This window comes from Osmerus mordax, chromosome 26, assembly GCF_038355195.1.
Source record: "Osmerus mordax isolate fOsmMor3 chromosome 26, fOsmMor3.pri, whole genome shotgun sequence".
NCBI lineage: Eukaryota > Metazoa > Chordata > Actinopteri > Osmeriformes > Osmeridae > Osmerus > Osmerus mordax.
In genome coordinates, this window is record NC_090075.1 from 533874 (window position 1) to 555570 (window position 21697).

Consider the following 21697-nt stretch of genomic DNA (forward strand, 5'->3'; position numbering starts at 1 on the left):
CAGCGGTGCGTGTGCGAGCGTGTGCGAGCGTGCGCTCGGCACAAAGAGGGCGCTGGGCGGCGGGGAGCACAGCTTTGTGTCTCTACCCGTCTGTCGTTACCTTTCTGACTCACTGGCTCTGACCCGCCCCCCAGCCCCCCGGCCCGGCTGCCAGCTGTTCGCCACCACGGTGTCGCTTACCTGCCGGGGAGGAGGTGTGTGTATGAGAGAGTGTGTGTATGAGAGCGTGTGTGTATGAGAGCATGTTTGTATGAGAGCATGTGTGTATGAGAGCGTGTGTGTACGAGAGCGTGTGTGTATGAGAGAGTGCAGCCTGGGACCGGAGCCTCCAGTCGTCCTGTGCTTCACAGCAGGACAGTGAGCGGCACAGTGAGAGGCACAGTGAGAGGCACAGTGAGAGGCACAGTGAGCGGCACAGTGAGAGGCACAGTGAGAGGCACAGTGAGAGGCACAGTGAGAGGCACAGTGAGAGGCACAGTGAGAGGCACAGTGAGCCGGTGTGAGGATGGTGCTCCACCAGGCCCTACAGGCAGCTGGCTGTGGGGACCTGTCTGTGCTGCGGGGGCTCGCTGCCTCCGGGGGCGTCTCCCCAGACATCATGGACCTCCAGGGCGCGGGGCCTCTGCACCACGCGGCACGCTGCGGACGTCTGGAGGTGCTGCGCCTCCTGGTGGAGGAGCTGGGGATGCGGGCCGACCCCCGAGCCCGGAACAGGGCCACCCCTGCCCACGATGCCGCCGCCACGGGACACGCCCGCGAGTTGGAGTGGCTGGTGGAGCAGGGAGGCTGCAGCCTGGAGGTCAGTCTGGGGGGAGGGAGGCTGGAGGTCAGTCTGGGGGGAGGGAGGCTGGAGGTCAGTCTGGGGAGAGGGAGGCTGGAGGTCAGTCTGGGGGGAGGGGTCAGTCTGGGCGAGGGAGGGAGGGAGGGAGGGTCTGGGTGGGGAAAGGAGGCAGGAGAGGTGGGGAGGTGATATGAATCAGGGTCCCGGGGGGGGGGGGGGTGAACTTCGTCCCGGGGCGCCAAATGTGCCAGGACCGCCACTGCTCCAGACTGTCATGTTTCCTCTGTTTTCCAGACTGTCATGGTTCTTCTGTGTTCTCCAGACTGTCATGGTTCCTCTGTTTTACAGACTGTCATGGTTCCTCTGTGTTCTCCAGACTGTCATGGTTCCTCTGTTTTACAGACTGTCATGGTTCCTCTGTGTTCTCCAGACTGTCATGGTTCCTCTGTTTTACAGACTGTCATGGTTCCTCTGTGTTCTCCAGACTGTCATGGTTCCTCTGTGTTCTCCAGACTGTCATGGTTCCTCTGTGTTCTCCAGACTGTCATGGTTCCTCTGTGTTCTCCAGACTGTCATGGTTCCTCTGTGTTCTCCAGACTGTCATGGTTCCTCTGTGTTCTCCAGACTGTCATGGTTCCTGTGTTTCAGGACCGAGATGCAGCAGGTAACACAGCTCTGCACCTGGCGGCACGGTTCGGCCGGGCGGAAGTCGTTCATTGGCTGCTGTCTGCCGGGGGCGTGGCCGAGGCGGAGACGCTGTGCGGGGCTGTCCCCGCCCACTACGCTGCTGCCATGGGCAACCTGACCTGTCTGAAACTACTGCTGCACCAGGCCCCTGGGTAACACCCCCCCCCCCCCTCTCTCTCTCTTCAAAGCAGAGAGTCTGTCAACCCAGCTCAAACAACGACAACGTTGTATTATCCAAATCATCCTACTAAGAGTGAATGTAGAATGTACAGCAGAGATCACCCATAACTAGTGTCTGGTGATGAGGTCATATTCAAGATGGTAAAAGAAACCACAGTTGATAATAATCCAGACACCTTTAGATCGGTTTGTTTTGAGGACTAGAGTGTCTCTACGGGATTAGGGGCATGTTTACTCCTCGCATGACTCCTGTGACCCACAGAGAAAGCCCGGGGCTATCCTGTGACACTAACCTGGCCCTGGGTGACGTGACATATGATCGTCAGGGCATGGGGAACACACACACACACGTACACACACAGATCTACACACACTCAAGCTTCATCCGTCCGTGCCCCACTGAAACAGCAGAGATATATCAGCGTGTGTGAGGGCACCGTGACAGTGCCACTAGACCTGGGCCTAATTAAAGAGAAGAGGATCTGGAGAGGACAGGGCAGAGCAGCATGACCCACATATCGAACTACCCCGGGGTTTTACTCCTAATCACAATGGGAAACATTGGAGATCGATCTGGGTTAGGCCAGAAATCAAGTGTAACTAAACTCTTTTTTTAGTTACACCCCACTGATTACAACTCATCACTTGATTTTGACTAATATTTGTTAGTGTAGTGTTTTTATTTTGTGTTTTTTTAAGTCTGTCTTTTCCAGATACTCTGGCATGTTCATGTAACACTTTGACAGTTTGAAGAACCACCAAAATGAGTATTAATGAAGAATCCATCTTTTCACCAGAAAGCCCTCTACTCTCCCCTCCCCTCCCCTCTCCCCCCTCCCCTCCTCCCCTCCCGTCCCCCCTCCCTTCCTCCCCTCCCCCTCCCCCCTCCCTTCCTCTCCCCCCTCCCCTCCTCCCCCCCCTCCCTCCCTCCCTCTCCTCCCCCCTCCCCTCCCCCCTCCCTCTCCTCCCCCCTCCCCTCCTCCCCTCCTCACCCCCCTCCCCCTGTAACAGACACCGTCAGGCCTGGATGGGTCTCCGCTCATGTCAGGTTCTCACATAGTCAGCCTGGTCCCTCTGAGTTACCGGAAGGAAGGAGGTGTATTTGCATGACACTGACAGGGTCACAGCATCACATGTGACCATCAGCAGTGCCTGAATAATGCAGGCTGGCACCATGTCTATCACATGTCCGTGACGCAGAGATGGACCCACCAGAGCTCAACATGTACAGAAGAGAGTCAACACTGACCTTTCGACCTCTGTGTTACATAACAGTTGCTAAGAATCTAAGCGTGGACATCCCTCCCCCGTAGTCACCCTGTCCCCCCCACCTGACAGGTGTGTGGACCGCCAGACAGCCCTGGGAGCCACGCCCCTCTACCTGGCGTGTCAGGAGGGCCGTCTGCACGTGGTGGAGTACCTGGTGAGGGACTGCGGGGCGGATGTGCAGCGCAGGGCCAGGGACGGCATGACAGGCCTGCATGCCGCCGCACGCATGGGCCACCTGGCACTGGTGGTCTGGCTGGTGAGTGGTCCTCCCCCCTGGACTGCACCCTAGTCTCACCCCTGGTCTCCCCTGGTCTGTGTGTGTGTCTCAGTGTGTGTGTGTGTGTGTGTGTGTGTGCGCTCATTCTGATCCTTTCCTGCCCCCATGTCCTCTCTCTGGTAGGCCAACTTCACAGAGCTGAGTGTCTCCAGCCAGGACCAGGAGGGCGCCACCGCAGTGCACTTCGCAGCCTGCGGGGGGCACCATCGCGTGCTGGAGAGGCTGCTCCGCATGGGGGCCGCCCTCACCAGGGACCGCTGGGGAGGAACACCCCTGCACGACGCTGCCGAAAATGGGGAATTGGAGGTACGATGTGTCACCTGCCCTTCCAGCAGAACTCTCCTTGTTCCTGGAAAACTACATTCCTGTAGTCCACTTCTGCCCTCCTGTACAACTACAGTCTTATAGTCCACTTCTGCCCTCCTGTACAACTACAGTCCTGTAGTCCACTTCTGCCCTCCTGTACAACTACAGTCCTGTAGTCCACTTCTGCCCTCCTGTACAACTACAGTCCTGTAGTCCACTTCTGCCCTCCTGTACAACTACAGTCCTGTAGTCCACTTCTGCCCTCCTGTACAACTACAGTCCTGTAGTCCACTTCTGTAAAACCCTACAGGACTGTAGCTCTTGAGGAACAGGGTTGGAATTCCCTACAATATAGTATGTTCTGTACATAAATAGAATATAAGAAATAATTGTGAATGTAAACTTATTTTAATGTTGTTTGGCTCTGTTTCCCCCTCCCCAGTGCTGCAGGATCCTGTTAGCCAATCAGGTGGAGGCGTCGGTGCAGGACATCGATGGCTTCACTGCAGCTGACCTGGCTGAGTACAACGGGCACTACGACTGTGCCAGCGTCCTGCGCACCGCCGAGAGATGTGTGAGCTCCCTCCACCATGCTACCTAGCCTTGGTACCAAGTCCCTAGTCATCCTGTCACCCTGCTAGCTAGCCTAGTCCTGGCACCAAGAGAGAGAGAGGGAAGGAGAGAGAGAAGTTTCTCTGACCTGTTTTTCCTCTCAACTTCACCTGTCAGTCTGAGAGACGTGAGTGAGGGAGGTTGCGGGTGGGAGGCCAGGAGCTCAGGGAGCTGCTAAGCCCGTGTTCTGGAGATGACGGGCGGGGACGGTTCGGTTGCAGATGAAAACACTCTGAAACTCTTTTGTATTGTGTGTGTAAGCAAGACGCTCCTTAATCTGGATAATTAATATTGCAGGGCTGACACCTTTTGCACCTAGCCTCGTCCTGAAAGCAGAGAGGAAGACGCAGACCTGAGATGCAGTTCTGTTCTTGGAAAGATCGAATGTTGGTTCATTGATTTGCAACAGAATCTTTTTTCCCCCTTCTCCATGTTATTATACACGCAGATGAAAAACAGATTAACCGATTCTCTCATGGAAAAGCGGAACAAGCAACAAAAAAATGAGAGAAAACCTTTCTCAGACCGATCTGTCAACAAACTGACCCCCATTAACCTGTTAGCCACATTCTAGGAATATCCCTGTGGACTGACACAGACAGGTGAGAGGACAGGAGGGGAGAGGAGGGGAGAGGACAGAAGTGTTCATATATTTTATTTGAGGATGAGTTGGAGGCTGCTAGGCTATACCTAGAGTAACCCTCCCTCTTTCTCACCCTCTCTATTTCTCCCTCTCTTCCTCCTTCCTTCCCTCCTCTTTCTCCCTCTTTCCACCCCTCCCTCCTCCTCTACCTACCCCCTCCCTCACTCCTTAGTGGAGAGCTAATTAGCCGCGGGGTTGCTTGGCTGTGGGACATGGATGGATCCGCTGGGAGAGGAGAGCCTATCGGTTACCTCTCTGTAGTGGCTCAGGTAGAGGGCCCGGGGCCGGTGGGGTTACGAGATCTGCAGGCTTCGGTTTCAGCGTTTTCACCGTTCTGATGCCTGGAAGCGGGCAACTCTATCCCTCCATGCAGCCTGGGGAGCAGGATGTCATTGGCTTCAAACACTCGTTTGATTGTGTGTCATGTTATTTTCCAGAGCTTGGAAGTGACAAGTCTGTCACTCAAAGTGAGCACTCCAGAGTGTGTGTGTGGTATAATCTACAGTATTATGTTACTCTGCAACTCAAAATTAGAGATGCAGTCTGTCAGGGTTTAGGCCCTGTCTGTCAGAGACGAGTACAGGCTGTTGTCTGAGTTTTGTGTTTTAACACAATGTTTACTTCCTGTTAGTCACATGACAGTGGAGGATTTCCTATCCCAAGTAACTTCCTGTTCTGCAGCGCAGAGGTGAAGGTGTCATATTGTAATCACATTTCTGGTGTTCTGGCACGTTCGCAAGCTTCAATCTCACTTTGTAGCATTCGACCGCTTCTACAGTGTCGGCACGACAGCCTCATGTCCTTACTGTGACTCTGATGGATTGTTTGGGACTGCGTCCAGAGGGTTGCGTGCTTGGCTTCTCCTCATGTCTGGTTTGTTCCCAGAGAAGGTCGCCCTCCCTGGGCATGGCTCTCTCAGTTCCTCTCTCAAACAGCTGCAATCAAATAAACAGCTGGCGACGCCGGGTTTATTTTACACTCATCTACAACTTCCCCTCTCCATTCACAACAAGGACTTGGAAGTTTCTGTAAGCAGGGCTGTTGTTTCCAGAAAAGCTTGGATCGTCCTTAAGCTGGCCTCCATGTACTGTATATAGCAGTAATGTGTATATATATATATATATATATATATATATAATCTACTTACAGATCCTCTTCCAGTTGAGTTGTCATTGTCTCAGTTGTTGGTCAAAAGGACCAAGCTGTCTGTCAATAACAAAGCCTGTAAATAGGCCGTGAAGTTTACCAGCGACTGGATGGGAGAGAGATCAGTCTTCTGGGGGGTTGAAGTACAACTCGGATCTGAAGCTGATCGTCTCCACTAGAGGGGGGTAAGGATCTAGCCTGTCTGTTCTCAGCTCAGCCTGGCGGAGGACCGAAGGGCCCAAGCTGTTTCTGGTTAAACCCTCATCATCTCTCACATCACAAAGGGGCTCCAGCCCCAGAGATTCATCTTGGTAGAATCACACAGCCTTTGATGAAGCAGTTTATCACTACTGGGGAGGCTCCGTCTCACTCTCTCCACCACTCACCCGTCTCACTCTCTCCACCACTCACCCGTCTCACTCTCTCCACCACTCACCCGTCTCACTCTCTCCACCACTCACCCGTCTCACTCTCTCCACCACTCACCTGTCTCACTCTCTCCACCACTCACCCGTCTCACTCTCTCCACCACTCACCCGTCTCACTCTCTCCACCACTCAGCCGTCTCACTCTCTCCACCACTCACCTGTCTCACTCTCTCCACCACTCACCCGTCTCACTCTCTCCACCACTCACCTGTCTCACTCTCTCCACCACTCACCAGTCTCACTCTCTCCACCACTCACCTGTCTCACTCTCTCCACCACTCACCTGTCTCACTCTCTCCACCACTCACCCGTCTCACTCTCTCCACCACTCACCCGTCTCACTCTCTCCACCACTCACCCGTCTCACTCTCTCCACCACTCAGTCGTCTCACTCTCTCCATCACTCACCTGTCTCACTCTCTCCACCAGTCTCACTCTCTCAACCACTCAGCCGTCTCACTCTCCACCACTCACCTGTCTCACTCTCTCCACCACTCACCCGTCTCACTCTCTCCACCACTCAGCTGTCTCATTCTCTCCATCACTCACCTGTCTCACTTTCTCCACTACTCACCCTTCTCACTCTCTCCATCACTCACCTGTCTCACTCTGTCCATCACTCACCTGTCTCACTCTCTCTGGGTGTAGCTCAGTACATCAAGAGGTCGCAGGTTTGAATCCTCATCTCTACTTCACTTTGGATGAAAGCGTCTTCTAAATGAATTATGATTTCTCTGTTTTCAGCTCTAGGTCTCGGATATCGAATGTGATTTGTGTTTGAGAAAAGGTGGAAAGTGTTTCAGCTGTCCGGTCTCCTGGTTTTCCTCTGTGCTGTATCCGGTTTCCTCCTGGTTTCCCCGGAGGTCGGGGTATTGCCTGGGAGGATGCAGGTCAGCTGGTTGAGCTCAGACTGGAGGAAGTGAAACGTTCTTTGTGGAGGTACATCCCGTGTGTGTGCCACCTGATCCTGCAGGATGCGGTGGATAGTTGTCACAACAGCCGCCTGCGTCCTCAGAACTGCTCATTCTCGCTAATGAGCTTCTCTGATACAGGATCTGCTGCTTATCTCTCCTCATCGCTGCAGGCATAATGTCAACAGGAGATTTACCAGACTATTAACTCATACCTCCCTTAATGTAATTAGCAGCTTTTCCCACTTGACGTGAGAGACATCTCAGTTCAAATCTGATTAAATTGCCTTTTTAAACAGACCTTTCTACTTTTTCTACATTTTCACAAAGGGTTTCACAGACGCTCTTAAACTAGATGTCAACCCACCGAGACCCACCCTAACCCTGGACCAGGTGAAACTACCACACATTCCCCCCCATCGTCTCAAATGTCTAGAAATCTCGGAGGCGTATAGCGGAGCTTTCCACTCACCGGCCGTGAGTGGAAAAAGCTCCCTAACCCTCAGGATAAAGTGTTTCTCAGGATAAAGTGTTTCTCAGGATAAAGTGTTTCTCAGGATAAAGTGTTTCTGTTCTGGCTGCTTTGACAGCCTCCCTCTGTTACCTCTCTGTGCCACAACATGGACATTGGTTTGTCCCTGCATTAGTGACATTACCAGCCACCCAATCCCATCTCTTAATAATTAACGGCATTCTCCGATCAGAGTTTATTGTTTATTGCCTGGTGCCGTCGTAGTTAGTGTCAGAGACGAGCGATTGTTGATGAGGGTGTCAAACGGCAGGAGGCTGATCGACAGACTGTGTCCCGAGACTAGACTCCTGTTGTCCCGGGAACGGAGGAGTTGTCTGGACCGCTGAGACGCCAGGGAGACTGCTGCTGCTCCCAGTCGGCTCTGCAGGCTGGTAGGAGAGCTGCTGAAGGGTGGATTGGTTTGTTTGAGGTTTGTGTTTGTGTTTGTCTCAGCATTTTTGATCTGGGTTGTGCTGTTGTTTTATGTGTCGCTGTTACATGTATGGGTTTACTTCAATAGGACATGTGTTTCTTGTTAAATGAATATTAGAGTTTTCTATACTGACATCACACAGTTAATCACAAAATCATGAAGTAAATACACCAATACATATACATTATTGCTTTTTATTAAATATGAAATAGAAAGTACTTTAATAATCTGACGTGAAATTGAAAACATTTAAATTAAAGGCATATTTCATATTTTATGGTCAGGGTTAGGATTGTTATTTGCTGTTCTAAGCCATCTGAATCTGCACCATAACTTATCTCTCACTTACAACCCCAATTCCAGAACAGTTGGGACGTTGTGTCAAATAAAATAAAAAACAGAATACAATGATTTACAAATCTTATAAACCCATTATGTTATTCACAATAGAACACATACAACATGTCAAATGTTTAAACTGATGAAATGTACAATTTTAAGGAAAAAATAAGGTCATTTTGAATTTGATGGCAGCAACATGTCTCAAAAAAGTTGGGACAAGGCCATGTTCACCACTGTGTAGCATCCCCTCTTCATTTAACAACAGTCTGTATCTGTCTGGGAACTGAGGAGACCAGTTGCTGGAGTTGTGGGAGAGGAATGTTGTCCCTTTTGTGTCTGATACAACAGATGCTGAGACGTGTTGCTGCCATCAAATTCAAAATGACCTTATTTTTTCCTTAAAATTGTACATTTCATCAGTTTAAACATTTGACATGTTTTATATGTTCTATTGTGAATAACATAATGGGTTTATGAGATTTGTAAATCATTTTATTCTGTTTTTTATTTTATTTTACACAACGTCCCAACTTTTCTGGAATTGGGGTTGTACAACATCTGACGCACCAAATAAGATCAATGCTTTGCGGCTAAAATAATTCAGATTTGATGACAGGGATCGGAGGTCTTTCCTTAATAGTTGCTTTGATTTTGATTTTGGTGAAATCAGGCTTCATCAGCTCCATACATTCCAGCAGCTAGGATCACCAGCTGGACAGTAATAACATCATAATAGCAAAGTACTACAAATATATTCATTAAGTAGCTGCTTTTACCCAAAGTGAGGTACAGGGGGGATTTGATACTGTGACCTCAATCCAATGCTCTAACCACTGAGTTATGTGGTTAACATATGAATTGTGTTCTCAGGATGGATGTGAGTTGTTCCTCCTGGGTGTGTAGAACCACCACCCTGGGAGATCAGTGAGGTGTGAAAAGACATGTATTTACATCTGGAAGCTCCTATGAAGGACTCTCACCTTACTGTATACATTCCACGTGGCGATCCGTCACCTTAAACCTCCTTATCAGGATCGTACAACGCTGGTTCGCTGTACTGGACTTGATTTAGCGTGTCAAAGAGTGGCCTCTCTTTAGGACACCTGGACAGGGTGTAATCGTGTCTGAAAAAACATGTGTTTACTCTTAACAGCTAATGTTGATGGTAATAAGTAGGAATGCTGTTTATCCATGAAGAATTAAGTGGCTCTACATTTACAGTACCTGTATGTACTCTCGTCTATACCGCTGCCCACTGCCAATTAATCAGTTGGCCAAACAAGGCCGGACCCTTGGCAGTTTGTAGCTCAGTGTAAGATGGGTTCCTGACGGCGTTAAGCCTGTTTTTATGCAACACTGTAAGTGAGGCTTCATCTCTAAGCTGCTCTGGCTGTTCCACGTCTGTGTGGCCTGGAGCTGGAGAGGGAGGATCAGAGCAGGAGAGACCAGCAGGCTGTGAGCAGGAGAGACCAGCAGGCTGTGAGCAGGAGAGACCAGCAGGCTGTGAGCATGAGAGACCAGCAGGCTGTGAGCAGGAAAGACCAGCAGCCTGTGAGCAGGATAAACCAGCAGGCTGTGAGCAGGAGAGACCAGCAGGCTGTGAGCAGGAGAGACCAGCAGGCTGTGAGCAGGAGAGACCAGTAGGCTGTAAGCACGTCTGGGCTGTTAGGAGAAGGTGCTGATGAAAACCAAATGCACCTCATGAAACCCTCAGATGAGCAGAGGGGTCGAGGACGCTGAACTGTTAGGAGAAGGTCGCAGAGGGATTTGGTTCCCCGCAGCTCCACCCGCTCACGCCACCCACCCTCAATCCCCTGTTCTCTGTTTGTGCGTTGATGTATTACACAACTTCTGTGATGTATTACACAACTTCTGTGATGTATTACACAACTTCTGGGAAGTTTCCTCCCTGCCTGAGCGATGTCACAGCATATTTGGTGTTGGACATCAAAGTGCTGTGCGAGGAGGCCGAGCACAACAGCATGCAGCAGCGCAGCAGCCCTGCCTTTGATGTTGTGTGTGCGTGTGTGTGTGTTTAATGCTGTCCTTGGAGAGCTACATTTGATATGCATTCTGCATGGAGTCCATTAGGATGTTACAGGTTCATTAAGGGGGGGATGTAAATGTTTCCATGTCTTCAGCCTCCCTGTGGTGGTGTGAACCTGTGCCAGCTCCGTCCTGGACCCAGGACGAGCTGCTCGAACCCAGCTGTGTCTCACGCTCCCTCCAGAGCTTGACTGTGTTTTCTCCTCCTGTGTCGCACAGCCTTTCGCTGCGGATCAGCCCGTTGAGGAAACAGACCCCGCAGAGGAGGAAGTGAGGGGGAAGACAGCTGTCTCCTGGCAACCCAGCAAAGGGGACTACTACCATCGCCTTAGCGACCCACAAAGGGACTGTCACAGCCGTGGTAGAGATATGGAGAGCTTAAAGGTTTGAAGAACACTTCAACCAACAAAAACAAACAAAAAAAAACTTAAATCCGGTTTTATCCTTTTTTATTATCTCATTCTCATATCAAGGCATAACAAGCTCTCTTGTTGTTCTAGCAACCAGAGTCTGAGGAGCCTCCCCAGGCCAGATACCCCACAGCCCCCCCTCTCTCACACCAGGAAGGTTTCCTGGGAGATAAAAAACTTCTCACCAGTATGAAATCCATAAATTCTCTGAAGGTATCAGGAACTGGGGACATTCTTGCAAGACGAATGGTAACTACTTTCCACCTGAGATCCAATTCTTTAGATTCAGTTCCTTCACTCTAACAAATATTTCTCTACATGTATCTTCAAGTCGGCTCCAGAGACAACTCAGATTCAGCCCCGGAATGTGACGCAAGATGACAAGAAAGGTTTCCTGGGAGATAAAAAACTTCTCACTAATATGAAATCCATCTGTTCTCTGAAGTCAGGGATCAGTGCAGCACAAGAGGTCAGTACGTTCAATCTGAGACCTGTTTATATTCTGTTGATCAAATCTAACTGGCTGTTCCGTCTTACTATGGTAGCTTGGCAAACCTGCTGAAAAGACATCTAACATCCTGCCTCAGAAGATGATGCTGGGTGACTCTAAAGGCCTCATGGGAGATAAGAAACTCTTGAACAATATCAAGTCCATGACCTCTCTGAAGGATTCAGGAATTGGGGGAACCTTCACTGGACAAGTCGTAAGTACTTTAGAAACCAGTAGAGGTGTACAGAGATGCCATTATCTCTATCTGTTTACCCCCCCAAAATGATCTGTATTCAGATAGAAACCAGAAGTGGGTAGGGCTTAAACCATAAGTATTTTTTATCGTGTTTCGTGACAATTTGACGTGCTATCTATCTTACTTTCCTTCTTCAAAGTCTTCCTGTTTGTGAACTGAAGTGGAGGGTTTGATACTGACAGGAAGTGGTGTTCCTCCCACAGAGCAAGATGGTGGTTCTGCCCACGGAGGAGGCCAACCTGTCAGACATTGACTACCTGGTGCCCACCCATGACGAGCGTGGCCGGCCCATCGCAGAGTGGAAGCGGCAGGTGATGGTGCGCCAGCTGCAGGCCCGGCTGCTGGACGAGGAGGACCAGCGCAGGAAGGTGAGATGCAGCAGAGGTGATTCGAGGTTTCGGAGGTCTTTCCTCTTCCTGTGCTGTGTGGTGCCTCGCTGTGCATCAGCCCCCTGAGGAGATAGAAATGCAGAAGCCTGTTGTTGGTCCAGTGCTTATTCCATACCACGCCATTACGTATCAGAAGAGAAATCCTACTTGGTCACGTTCTGTATGTTGATCCAGTGTTGGTCTCCTTGGCAGGAGTCCGGGAGCAGGTATGCCAAGGTGAGCTGGAGGTACTCCCAGGCCCACAACGCCATCCTGGGTCCGTTCGGGGAGCTTCTGACTGAGGATGATCTCATCTACCTGGAGAACCAGATCCAGAACGTGTCCATGCAGAAGAACTGCGAGGGCTATGAGCTGGAGCTGTCCCGCCTGGCCGAGGAGCTCAGGCACATCCTGCCAGCGCCCATCGTCAACATTTCCGTCAACGCGCAGCTCTCGCTGCCGGTGTGGTGCAACCGCATCTCGGGCATCGTGAAGAGCATGTCCTTGCTCATGACCAACCTGTCGGACCAGCCGTACTGCAAGATGCCCAACACGGACCTGGTGACGGTGTTCGGTCAGACCCCAGAGCGCCAGACCTCCAACCGGGGCCGTAGGGAGAGCCGCGAGAAGATCGAGAGCGAGATCCAACAGTTTGGTGTCTCGGTGAGGAACCTGAAGTCGACCTTTGAGTGCGAGAGCTCGTCTCTGTCTGAGGATACGGTCTGTGAGTCGCTTCTGTCGCCTCCCACGCATGAGGAGGAGAAGAAGGAGGAGGGAGGGAGGGGGGAGGAGCAGCACAAGGAGCAGAACAGCGACTCGGGTGGAGACTACGAGGAGAACGTGGTGAACGTCAGAGAGACCACCAGCCTGAGGAAGGAGCGCATCGTGGTCCTGTTCCTCGGCCACTGGAAGAAGTCGGCCTACACTGTGACCCTGAAAAGCAGGGACGCCGCAGAGAGGAAGTCAAGCTCGGACGGCGGCGTGGCCGGGGAGAAGACAGGAGTGGAGCGCAAGCACAGCGTGGAAGGCTCTCCCACCAAGAAGATGATGGAGAACAGCTCCATGGGACACTTTTTCAAGCAGCGGAGCGCCGTCAACAAGATGATGAACAACTGGAGGAACATGACCTCCACCGTCCCATCCAGGCAGGTCCGCCGCCTCCACAAACAGCAGGCCCTCTTCTCCCCCGAGCAGTTCCTGCCGCGCGTGAACGGAACCTGTGTGGAGTACGACACCCTGACCCTGGATCTCTTCATGCTGGGGTACTTCCACATCCTGGAGCAGGAGCTGCCAGCGGAGGAGAGGAAGGTCAGGCACCTGCTCTGCTTCGAAGTGTTCGACCACCTGGGCCGCTTCACCTGGGAGACGGTCAGGGACTTCCACAAGGCCGTGGTGCAGGACATCGAGTCCGGGAACCGGGAGTGGAAAGACGGCTTTGAGGACCTCAAGGTGAAGTTCTTCGGTAATGCTCCTGAGTCCGATGGGGAGAGTAAGACGAGCGTGCAGGAGAAACAGTCGCTGCCAGAGGTCAGGAAGGTGCCCAAGGTCTTCGTTCAAACGCCGACCCCTGACGAAAGCATGCTGAAGACAGGAACGGACATTTCCAGCTTCAGCAATGACGAGATCTGCAAGTACATCGACCGGAGTTTTGCTTTCTGGAAAGAGAAAGAGGCAGAGATTTTTGATTTTGAATAGTATTAGTGATAATCTGTTTTATCTTTTTTGATATTTTTGTATAATTTGTAGTCAGCTGACATCAAGTTATTGGAAACGATGGATTGCTAGGTGTATTGTAAATGTGTCTTTTCTGAGTGTGAATATTCAGCTGTTTTTGCAATGTGTAAGATAAAAAGCATCTAGATAGTGTTCAACATGTCCAATCCCTGACAAAGAGGGTAGAGTAAAGAGCTCAACAACTATGACAATAAACAATTAAGAAAATACTGAAATGTCATTTTTTTCTTCATACTTTTTTTTTTTATGAACACAGAAACTTGTCTCAGCTGTAGCCAAGTCTGTTGTTTACTTTAGCCGTGACGTGAGACATAGCGCTATGTTGTGAACCAGCGTTAATAACCTCACACATCTTGGCCCTCATAAAGTCACGGGGCGCACTGCGTCTCACCAGCAGTGTTACTTAACGAAAGATATTGTTGTGTGTTTATGTTTGCCCTGGTATCAGTTAACTCATTAGACATCCTCCATGTCCTGTCTGAATTGCCTGGGACTGTTCCTTTAACAGCAGGTGTTCAGGGTGAAAACCACGCTGGTTGGAATCTGACTTTGAGTCCCCCTGGCTTTCGAGCGACTAAAAATAGCGCGCTGAAAGACAAGCGGTCTGTCCCAATGACTTGGCAGAAGTCTTCCGCCATACTGCCAACAGCATGTTGTTGTAACCAACTCCTGAAACATTAAAAGGTCCTTTTACCGGAATTATGAGCAAATACTGCTTGTGTTTATATCTCTGGTAAGTCTGTCATTTCTCTTTTCAATTTTGGGGTTGTTTTGAAGTTAGGAAATGTGAATTCATGAGAACCAGATACATTCATGAGATAGATGTCATGAGAAACATCATAACCTCATTTGTGACTGGAGCTAAACGAACACCACTGACCGTGAGTAAACAGACTGTAATTATATAATTCTATAAGGATTGAATACTCGACCTCTAACAAGTTACGCTTATTCTGGTCTGTTTCATGCTTTTTTCACATTTGTCCAGAAGGCATAACAGATGATTCCTCATGTCTAGAAGTTGTTGTTGTGGAAACCTGATGCGTGTTCTCAGACTTTACTGGTAGCAAGTCATTAGAACATTGTGAACAGATTCCACTGTAACTAAAGGTAGGAAATGACTTACTCTTGATCATTTCAGAATACATAAGAACTAATCAACCAGTTATTTTAGGAGGAAATACAGACTTTGTCTGCTACCTATTTTCCACACTGTTGCCCTCAAATGTTCTTTAGTTTGACCCGTCCAGATGCACTAACATGACTGAACTTTTGTGATCAGCGAATGATAAAGCAGGGCTCCCAATGATCCAGACTTCAGTGGTTTGTAATCCCACAACAACCACTGTCTGTTTTAACAACAAATGTTCCGTAGATTCACACACCTGCCATAACTTGACCTCTCTGTGGCCCGTGTCCCTAGGTAGACACCAGGCTCCGCTCCCGCTCAGCAACCAGACAGTCAGGTCAAGGTTCAAAGGTCAGACGGCGTCACCATGGTGCGTAACGTGGACGACCTGGACTTCTGCCAGTCCACCCACGCCCAGAGCGTCCTGGACGGGCTACGCTCTCTCTGCTCTCACCCCAAGCTGGTGGACGTCACCCTGAGCGCTCGAGGCCGCGACTTCCCCTGCCACCGTGGCGTGCTGGCGCTCTGCAGCTCCTACTTCCGCTCCATGTTCTCTGGGGACTTTGTGGAAAGCATCGCGGCCCGGGTGGAGCTGCAGGACGTGGACCCAGATGTGCTGAGCACCCTGCTGGACTTTGCCTACACCGGCAAGCTGACCATCAACCAGGGCAACGTGGAGGGGCTCATGCACACCTCCAGCCAGCTGCAGTTCCAGGCGGTGCGGGCGGTGTGCGGCCGGTACCTCAAGAATCAGATCGATGCCACCAACTGCCTGGGGATTCTAGAGTTCGGGGAGCTCCACGGCTGCCCAGAGGTGGTGGCCAAGGCCTGGGCCTTCCTGCTGGAGAACTTTGAGGCGGTGCAGCAGGGAGAGGAGTTCCTGCTGCTGGAGAAGGGCCGGCTGGTGGCATGCCTGGCTAACGAGACCTTGCAGACCCGGACGGAGCGGTCGCGGGTGGAGGCGGCGCTGATCTGGGTCCGGTACGCAGAGGCCTCGAGGCTGGACAGCCTTCCAGAGCTGCTGGGTCTGGCCAGGCTGGCCCTCCTGCCCCTGGAGTACCTGGGGGAGACCCTGTTGAAGGACAGCCTGCTGCAGAGCTCCGACTGCTGCAGGGAGGCTGTGGAGAGGCTGTACAGAGAGGTCAGTGAGACAGACAGGCAGGCAGGCAGGCAGGCAGGCAGGAAGACAGACCAACATCGAGATTGAGCAACCTGGAAACAAGAGTTTTTGGTTTGGATTAGTTCTTCTATTTAGAGATTTCTATTTATATGTAAATCATACAGAGGTTCCAACTACATCATATTGTACCACAGTAGATGTAACTCAGAAACCTTTCAGACTTGTGACTTTTTTTTTTCTCCTCCACAAAACCAGGTCAATGTTTTTTTATTCAGTTGTGTGGACACTCTTTCTCCTTGTTAGAAAATGAACCTGGCTCCCGGGGAGGTGGTGGAGGCTGGCAGTGAGAGTCCTCAGCCCAACCTGCAGGAGGTGCTGTTCGTCATGGGGGGCCGCTCGCTGGACGACTCAGATGATGAAGATGAGGATGAAGACAGAGACCCCAGACTGCTGCCCAGGAACTGTGGCTTCTACAACACCAAGACCAGTAAACCCACTCTCTCTCTCTCATCCATGACTGGTGCTGTTTGTTCACCAACAGACAAGAGATCCATTGTTATTCGAAGTAGTCTCTGAGTTCTCTCCATCACTAATTCATTCTCTTTCACCTCATCTCACACTTTCTCTCCCTTTTGCTGTCTCTCTATTTGATTTGCACTTGAATTTTATCTCCCTGCTATCTCTCTGCTCACTTATTCACTTATTTCTCTGTCATTCTCTCTCTCTCTCCTCAGAACAGTGGCATCAGCTTGCAGACTTCCCCAACTACAACAAGTGGGGATACTCACTAGTTTCTTTGAATAATGACGTCTACGTCACAGGTGGGTTTTTCTGGAGCTCTGCCTCACATCCACCCTGGAGGTAACCCCCCTATTCCTCACATCCACCCTGGAGGTAACCCCCCTCTGCCTCACATCCACCCTGGAGGTAACCCCCCTATTCCTCACATCCACCCTGGAGGTAACCCCCCTCTGCCTCACATCCACCCTGGAGGTAACCCCCCTCTGCCTCACATCCACCCTGGAGGTAACCCCCTCTGCCTCACATCCACCCTGGAGGTAACCCCCCTCTGCCTCACATCCACCCTGGAGGTAACCCCCCTCTGCCTCACATCCACCCTGGAGGTAACCCCCCTCTGCCTCACATCCACCCTGGAGGTAACCCCCCTCTGCCTCACATCCACCCTGGAGGTAACCCCCCTCTGCCTCACATCCACCCTGGAGGTAACCCCCCTCTGGTAGCATATTCTGACTGGAGGTAACCCCCCTCTGCCTCACATCCACCCTGGAGGTAACCCCCCTCTGGTAGCATATTCTGACTGGAGGTAACCCCCCTCTTTGGTTTCCCAGGGGGTTCGCGGGGCTCCCAGACCAACACCTGGTCGACCACGGAGACCTGGAGGTACACTACGAGGGAGGGCCGCTGGGCGAAGGTGGCCCCCATGCTCCGAGCCCGGACCAACCACACCTCGGTGACGCTCAACGGAGAAATCTACGTCATCGGAGGTGAGAGGATGAACCACGTCTGAGATGTTGAGAAGCGTCCATGACCCCCGTGAGCTCTGGGTCTGTCTGGGCCCAAGCAGCTGGTGGATCGACTGTATGTGAAATGTTCATGTTTTTGTCAGTAGAAGATCCATCTTCTATCAGTTACCAGTATCTTTCCCCACCTTCTCTCTCTTCATAGGCACAACACTGAACTATGTGGAAGTTGAACATTACGACCCTTACACTGACACCTGGGGTATGACCTGCCCTGCCCTCAGATACGTGACCAACTTCACTGCCACGGCGTGTCACGGGAAGCTGTACCTGATTGGCTCCTGTGCCGTGAAGTACAACGCTTTGACCATGCAGTGCTACAACCCTGTCATAGGTCTGCAGGAACAGTCGAATTCAAAACACTCCTCTCATCACGTATCTGTCCTGTTAGCACATAGTCGTTTTTATATTTTATATCACTCCACATTTCACTTTCAGTGTCTAATCTGAGATCAAAATAAATAAGGGATAGTTTGACCTTTGACCCTCTCTGCCCCTGCGTGCTGGTGGGTCTGTGTGTGTGTGTTTGTGTGTGTGACAGACGGCTGGAGTGTGATCTGCTCTCCCTTCATCCCCAAGTATCTCTCCTCTCCTCGCTCTGTCTCGGTGGATGGACTCATCTACCTGATCGCTGACAACACCAAGAAGGTGTACCTGTACGACCCTGAGGCCAACATGTGGCAGAAGGTGAGCTCAGCACTGATCACCTTTCATCCAGTCTCTGTCAGAGCCACGTCTACAGTCATCACAACTCTACGACTGTTAACTCATTGTGCCTGTCTCTGCCTCCACTGCCTCGATTGTGTCTCGGCCTCCGCCGTCTCCCCCAGGTCCAGTTCCTGCACATGCTCCACGAGAACGGGGGCCTGGTGGTTCTGGACGGCCACCTGTACGTGACAGGGGGCCACTGGAAGGGCATGGAGGGGGACTACGGCGTGGAGGTGGAGGCCTACGACCGAGCCTCCAACTCCTGGCAGGTGGAGAGCTTCCTCCCTCGTCTCTGGTTCTACAGCGGGGTGTGTTCTGTGTTCCTGGACCCGGCCCAGTGGCCAGAACCTTTCCCTGTGGATGAGGACTGACGGACGAGGGCTGAGGATGAACACTGAGGACTGAGGGAGCAGGACTGAGGGAGCAGGACTGTGGATGAGGACTGAGGGAGCAGGACTGTGGATGAGGACTGAGGGGTTGGACCCGAGGATGAGGCCTTTAGGAAGGACAGTGTTTGGGCCTCAGGGTCCTAGTGCCAGCTGCCCCTGTCTGCGCTACATGCATGCAGAGTTATTGTGGACATCATCAGGGGGTTTGTGTCCCAGAATAGCAGGTTGCTACATGCTCTCATATTTCGTTATTCTTTTTTGGTATTTGTGTGGAGCTCATAAGATGTGTTTATTTATACCTTCTGTAACCTGCCTCGGATGCAAGGACATGTTTTCACTTTGTTGTGTTTGTGTTTTAGGATCCCTAATGGAGTCAATAAATATTTGTAGAAAATATTCTTGTTTTGAGTCAATGTATCTGAATGTGCTAATTTAAACTATTAACAATGTTTATCACAACGTTTTTAAGATTGTGAAACATTAAAACACACCTGCTTCAAATTAATTGGTCGTTATCCAGCAGAAGCCTGATAACGAACCTTCATTAGAATCAGGTGTGTTGGAGCAGGGAAACCTCAGAACATGCAGGGCAGGGAACCCAGAGTACCAGAATTGAACACCCCTGCATTTAAGCATACAATAATTCGAATAAGAACTGTATGCAATACTGGACAGTGGAGATATTATAATGATCGTTGCCTGATGATCGTGGTGCGTGTAAATAGGTTCTGTTCATTAACTCGTCATTCCCCATAAAGGCGGCAAGGCAAAGTTGCTTTCCTCAAAGCAGCGCGTCTCTTCTACCATGGAAACGACCAAGCCAGCATTGTATTTCTATGGTAACGGCCCGGGAGCGTCTGGTCCCCCGGGCAACTTCTGCTGGCATTTGTTTCGCGCTCTGTTTGTCTTTACAAGTTCCTCTAAAGTTATTGTGTGCAAAGCCCAACTTTGGAAATCCGTGCATTTCGTGTTTTGGTGCAGCTTATCTATGTCACATAGCAATAGAACGCGAATGCAATAAATATTCCTGCTGGTAAACAGAACATGTTTTCAGAAAGAAGACTTTGATTTTTGGGGGATTTGATCCAACTTTACCTCTACAAAACAGTCGCGAAATAGAAGGTGAACAGCAAATAAATATGAGTTCTCCAGGCGAGCAAGGTGCAGCGTCTCCGCGGCTCGAGGCTGTCATCCAGGTGGGTGCGAGAGGACGAACCTCTGAACTAGGGAGTCAGGTGGCTGAGCGGTTAGGGAATCGGGCTAGTAATCAGAAGGTTGCCGGTTCGATTCCTGGCTGTGCAAAATTGCATTATGTCCTTGGGCAAGGCACTTCACCCTACTTGCCTCGGGGGAATGTCTCTGTACTTACTGTAAGTCGCTCTGGATAAGAGCGTCTGCTAAATGACTAAATGTAAATGTAAACTTGAACGTGTGTGTGAACATGAGCCCTGGCTGGCTGTTTGACTGGTGCACAATACCTGTTAAAACATACCACTGCATACATATTTTTTTTTTGAGAGACTAATGAATACTTGCTTTTAGTCAAATTATTATTTAACTTGTTAAACGTAAACTTAGGATATCTTGGAAATGCCTTTCTATTTCTGAAACACGTTACTAAGGTACAAGGAGGAGAGATCTAAATCAACCAAATAAAATGTTATCTGGAGCATATAGTCCTTTTACAAGCAGGGCCTCGCCCTAACCCTAACCCTGACCCTGCACCTGACCTGCTGCTGCGTGTTTAGAAGCTGGAGGAGTCTCTTCTCAGCCTGCCGGGGCAAGGGGATGCAACCACCTGCACCTCCACCTGCACCTCCACCTGCCCCTCCACCTCCACGCCGGTCTCCACACGCATCCGCCAGATCATCACCCGCAACCTAGCCGAGCCTCCCACCGGTAAGACACCCACAGAGGTCCAGGAGTTAGAGCTCCATGGTTAGAGGTCAAGATCGCGGCCCAGGTTACCTAGTAGCGTTAACCTAAAACAAGTATATGCACAACAAACTAAAGATAAAAATGTACTTGTTGAAAGAAATGAACCTCCCAAACAACTACAAATGTTGGCAAACTAAATCTGAAAAAACTAAAAACATAATTTTGTAGTTTCCTGTTTCCTGTCAGATGCCAGGTTGCAGGAGGAGAACCGGGTTCTGCAGGAGGAGAACCGGGTTCTGCAGGAGGAGAACCGGGTTCTGCAGGAGGAGAACCGGGTTCTGCAGGAGCAGCTGACCCATGGCCGGGCTGAGAGAGACCACCTGCAGACCAGACAGGCTGCACTCACAGACAGGGTAGGTCTCCATGAACACATCCACAACCTTCCGGTCTCCAGAACACAACCACAACCTTCGAGTCGGAGGATACTGACACTTCATGTGTAGATTGACTGTTTACGAAGCGCTTCAGGTAAGCGCTTTGATGATCCAGGTAAGGTTCACATATGAAGCGCTTCAGGTAAGGATCACATATGAAGCGCTTCAGGTAAGGATCACATATGAAGCGCTTCAGGTAAGGTTCACATATGAAGCGCTTCAGGTAAGGATCACATGACACAATGTCGGCCCATGGTTAGCCAGGTCTTTGTCAGACTTCACTAGCAGACAGTTTTTTTGTTTTTTGTTTCGAAAGGTTGAAAAAAAATATAAAAAGAAAATGTTCACAATTTTTTTTTGAAAGGTTGAAAAAAAGCTTACCCTGAAGGTTTGTTATCATTGATGAGTACTTGATGAGGACTTTATTATGCTCTGCTCTACTCTACTCTGTTTTAGGCTTCTCTCCTCTCCTCTGCTTTCACTGTGTGTGGAAAAAAATAAAAAAATATTTTCGAGAAAAGAAAAGAAAAAAACGTTTTGAAAGGTTAAGAAAACAAAAAAGAAAGAACGTTTTGAAAGGTTAAAAAAATATAAATAAATAAAAAGTCCCCCCCCCCATTTTTTTTTACGTTTCGAAAAAGTAAACAAAAAAGTTTGACTACAAGTAA

The 21697-nt window shown here is 50.4% G+C and overlaps 4 protein-coding genes across 9 annotated transcripts in view; all 4 read left to right on the top strand.

Moving 5' to 3' along the window:
• Positions 1–21697, top strand: part of ryk (receptor like tyrosine kinase) — a 120742-nt gene that overhangs the window by 33167 nt on the left and 65878 nt on the right. The window lies entirely within an intron of this gene.
• Positions 99–14021, top strand: espnla (espin like a). Of its 2 annotated transcripts, XM_067229491.1 has the most exons (12): positions 226–248; positions 290–799; positions 1430–1620; positions 2987–3173; positions 3318–3500; positions 3943–4074; positions 10792–10956; positions 11073–11231; positions 11314–11451; positions 11528–11686; positions 11932–12096; positions 12310–14021. In XM_067229491.1, the coding sequence occupies exons 2-12, from the start codon at positions 506–508 to the stop codon at positions 13789–13791; spliced, it is 3255 nt and encodes a 1084-aa protein (XP_067085592.1). In that variant the 5' UTR covers positions 226–248; positions 290–505; the 3' UTR covers positions 13792–14021. The 2 variants fall into 2 exon arrangements, with proteins under 2 accessions (XP_067085593.1, XP_067085592.1); XM_067229492.1 differs by lacking the exons at positions 226–248; positions 290–799 and adding an exon at positions 99–194.
• On the top strand, positions 14453–19113 carry klhl30 (kelch-like family member 30). Of its 5 annotated transcripts, none has more exons than XM_067229944.1 (9): positions 14608–14940; positions 15113–15153; positions 15254–16100; positions 16383–16566; positions 16814–16900; positions 17429–17584; positions 17766–17954; positions 18162–18307; positions 18451–19113. In XM_067229944.1, the coding sequence occupies exons 3-9, from the start codon at positions 15327–15329 to the stop codon at positions 18697–18699; spliced, it is 1785 nt and encodes a 594-aa protein (XP_067086045.1). In that variant the 5' UTR covers positions 14608–14940; positions 15113–15153; positions 15254–15326; the 3' UTR covers positions 18700–19113. The 5 variants fall into 5 exon arrangements, with proteins under 5 accessions (XP_067086044.1, XP_067086048.1, XP_067086045.1 ...); XM_067229945.1 differs by lacking the exon at positions 15113–15153 and having other exon boundaries at positions 14608–14711; positions 14819–14940; XM_067229943.1 differs by lacking the exons at positions 14608–14940; positions 15113–15153 and adding an exon at positions 14453–14563.
• The window catches only part of crocc2 (ciliary rootlet coiled-coil, rootletin family member 2), a 31240-nt gene continuing 29399 nt past the window's right edge, over positions 19857–21697 (top strand). The window contains exons 1-3 of the mRNA XM_067229954.1: positions 19857–19913; positions 20466–20644; positions 20918–21008. Of these exons, the coding sequence (XP_067086055.1) occupies positions 19857–19913; positions 20466–20644; positions 20918–21008 (327 nt within the window). The remainder of the gene's footprint in view (positions 19914–20465; positions 20645–20917; positions 21009–21697) is intronic.

What these genes read in the sequence shown, in the direction of transcription:
- espnla (XM_067229491.1), top strand. Translation starts at nt 506, where the DNA reads ATGGTGCTCCACCAGGCCCTACAGGCAGCTGGCTGTGGGGACCTGTCT. An exon ending in TGCGCACCGCCGAGAGATGT is followed by an intron (nt 4,075 to 10,791) that starts GTGAGCTCCCTC and finishes TGTGTCGCACAG; the next exon opens with CCTTTCGCTGCGGATCAGCC. An exon ending in GGATCAGTGCAGCACAAGAG is followed by an intron (nt 11,452 to 11,527) that starts GTCAGTACGTTC and finishes TTACTATGGTAG; the next exon opens with CTTGGCAAACCTGCTGAAAA.
- klhl30 (XM_067229943.1), top strand. Translation starts at nt 15,327, where the DNA reads ATGGTGCGTAACGTGGACGACCTGGACTTCTGCCAGTCCACCCACGCC. An exon ending in TAATGACGTCTACGTCACAG is followed by an intron (nt 16,901 to 17,428) that starts GTGGGTTTTTCT and finishes TTGGTTTCCCAG; the next exon opens with GGGGTTCGCGGGGCTCCCAG. An exon ending in GTGCTACAACCCTGTCATAG is followed by an intron (nt 17,955 to 18,161) that starts GTCTGCAGGAAC and finishes TGTGTGTGACAG; the next exon opens with ACGGCTGGAGTGTGATCTGC.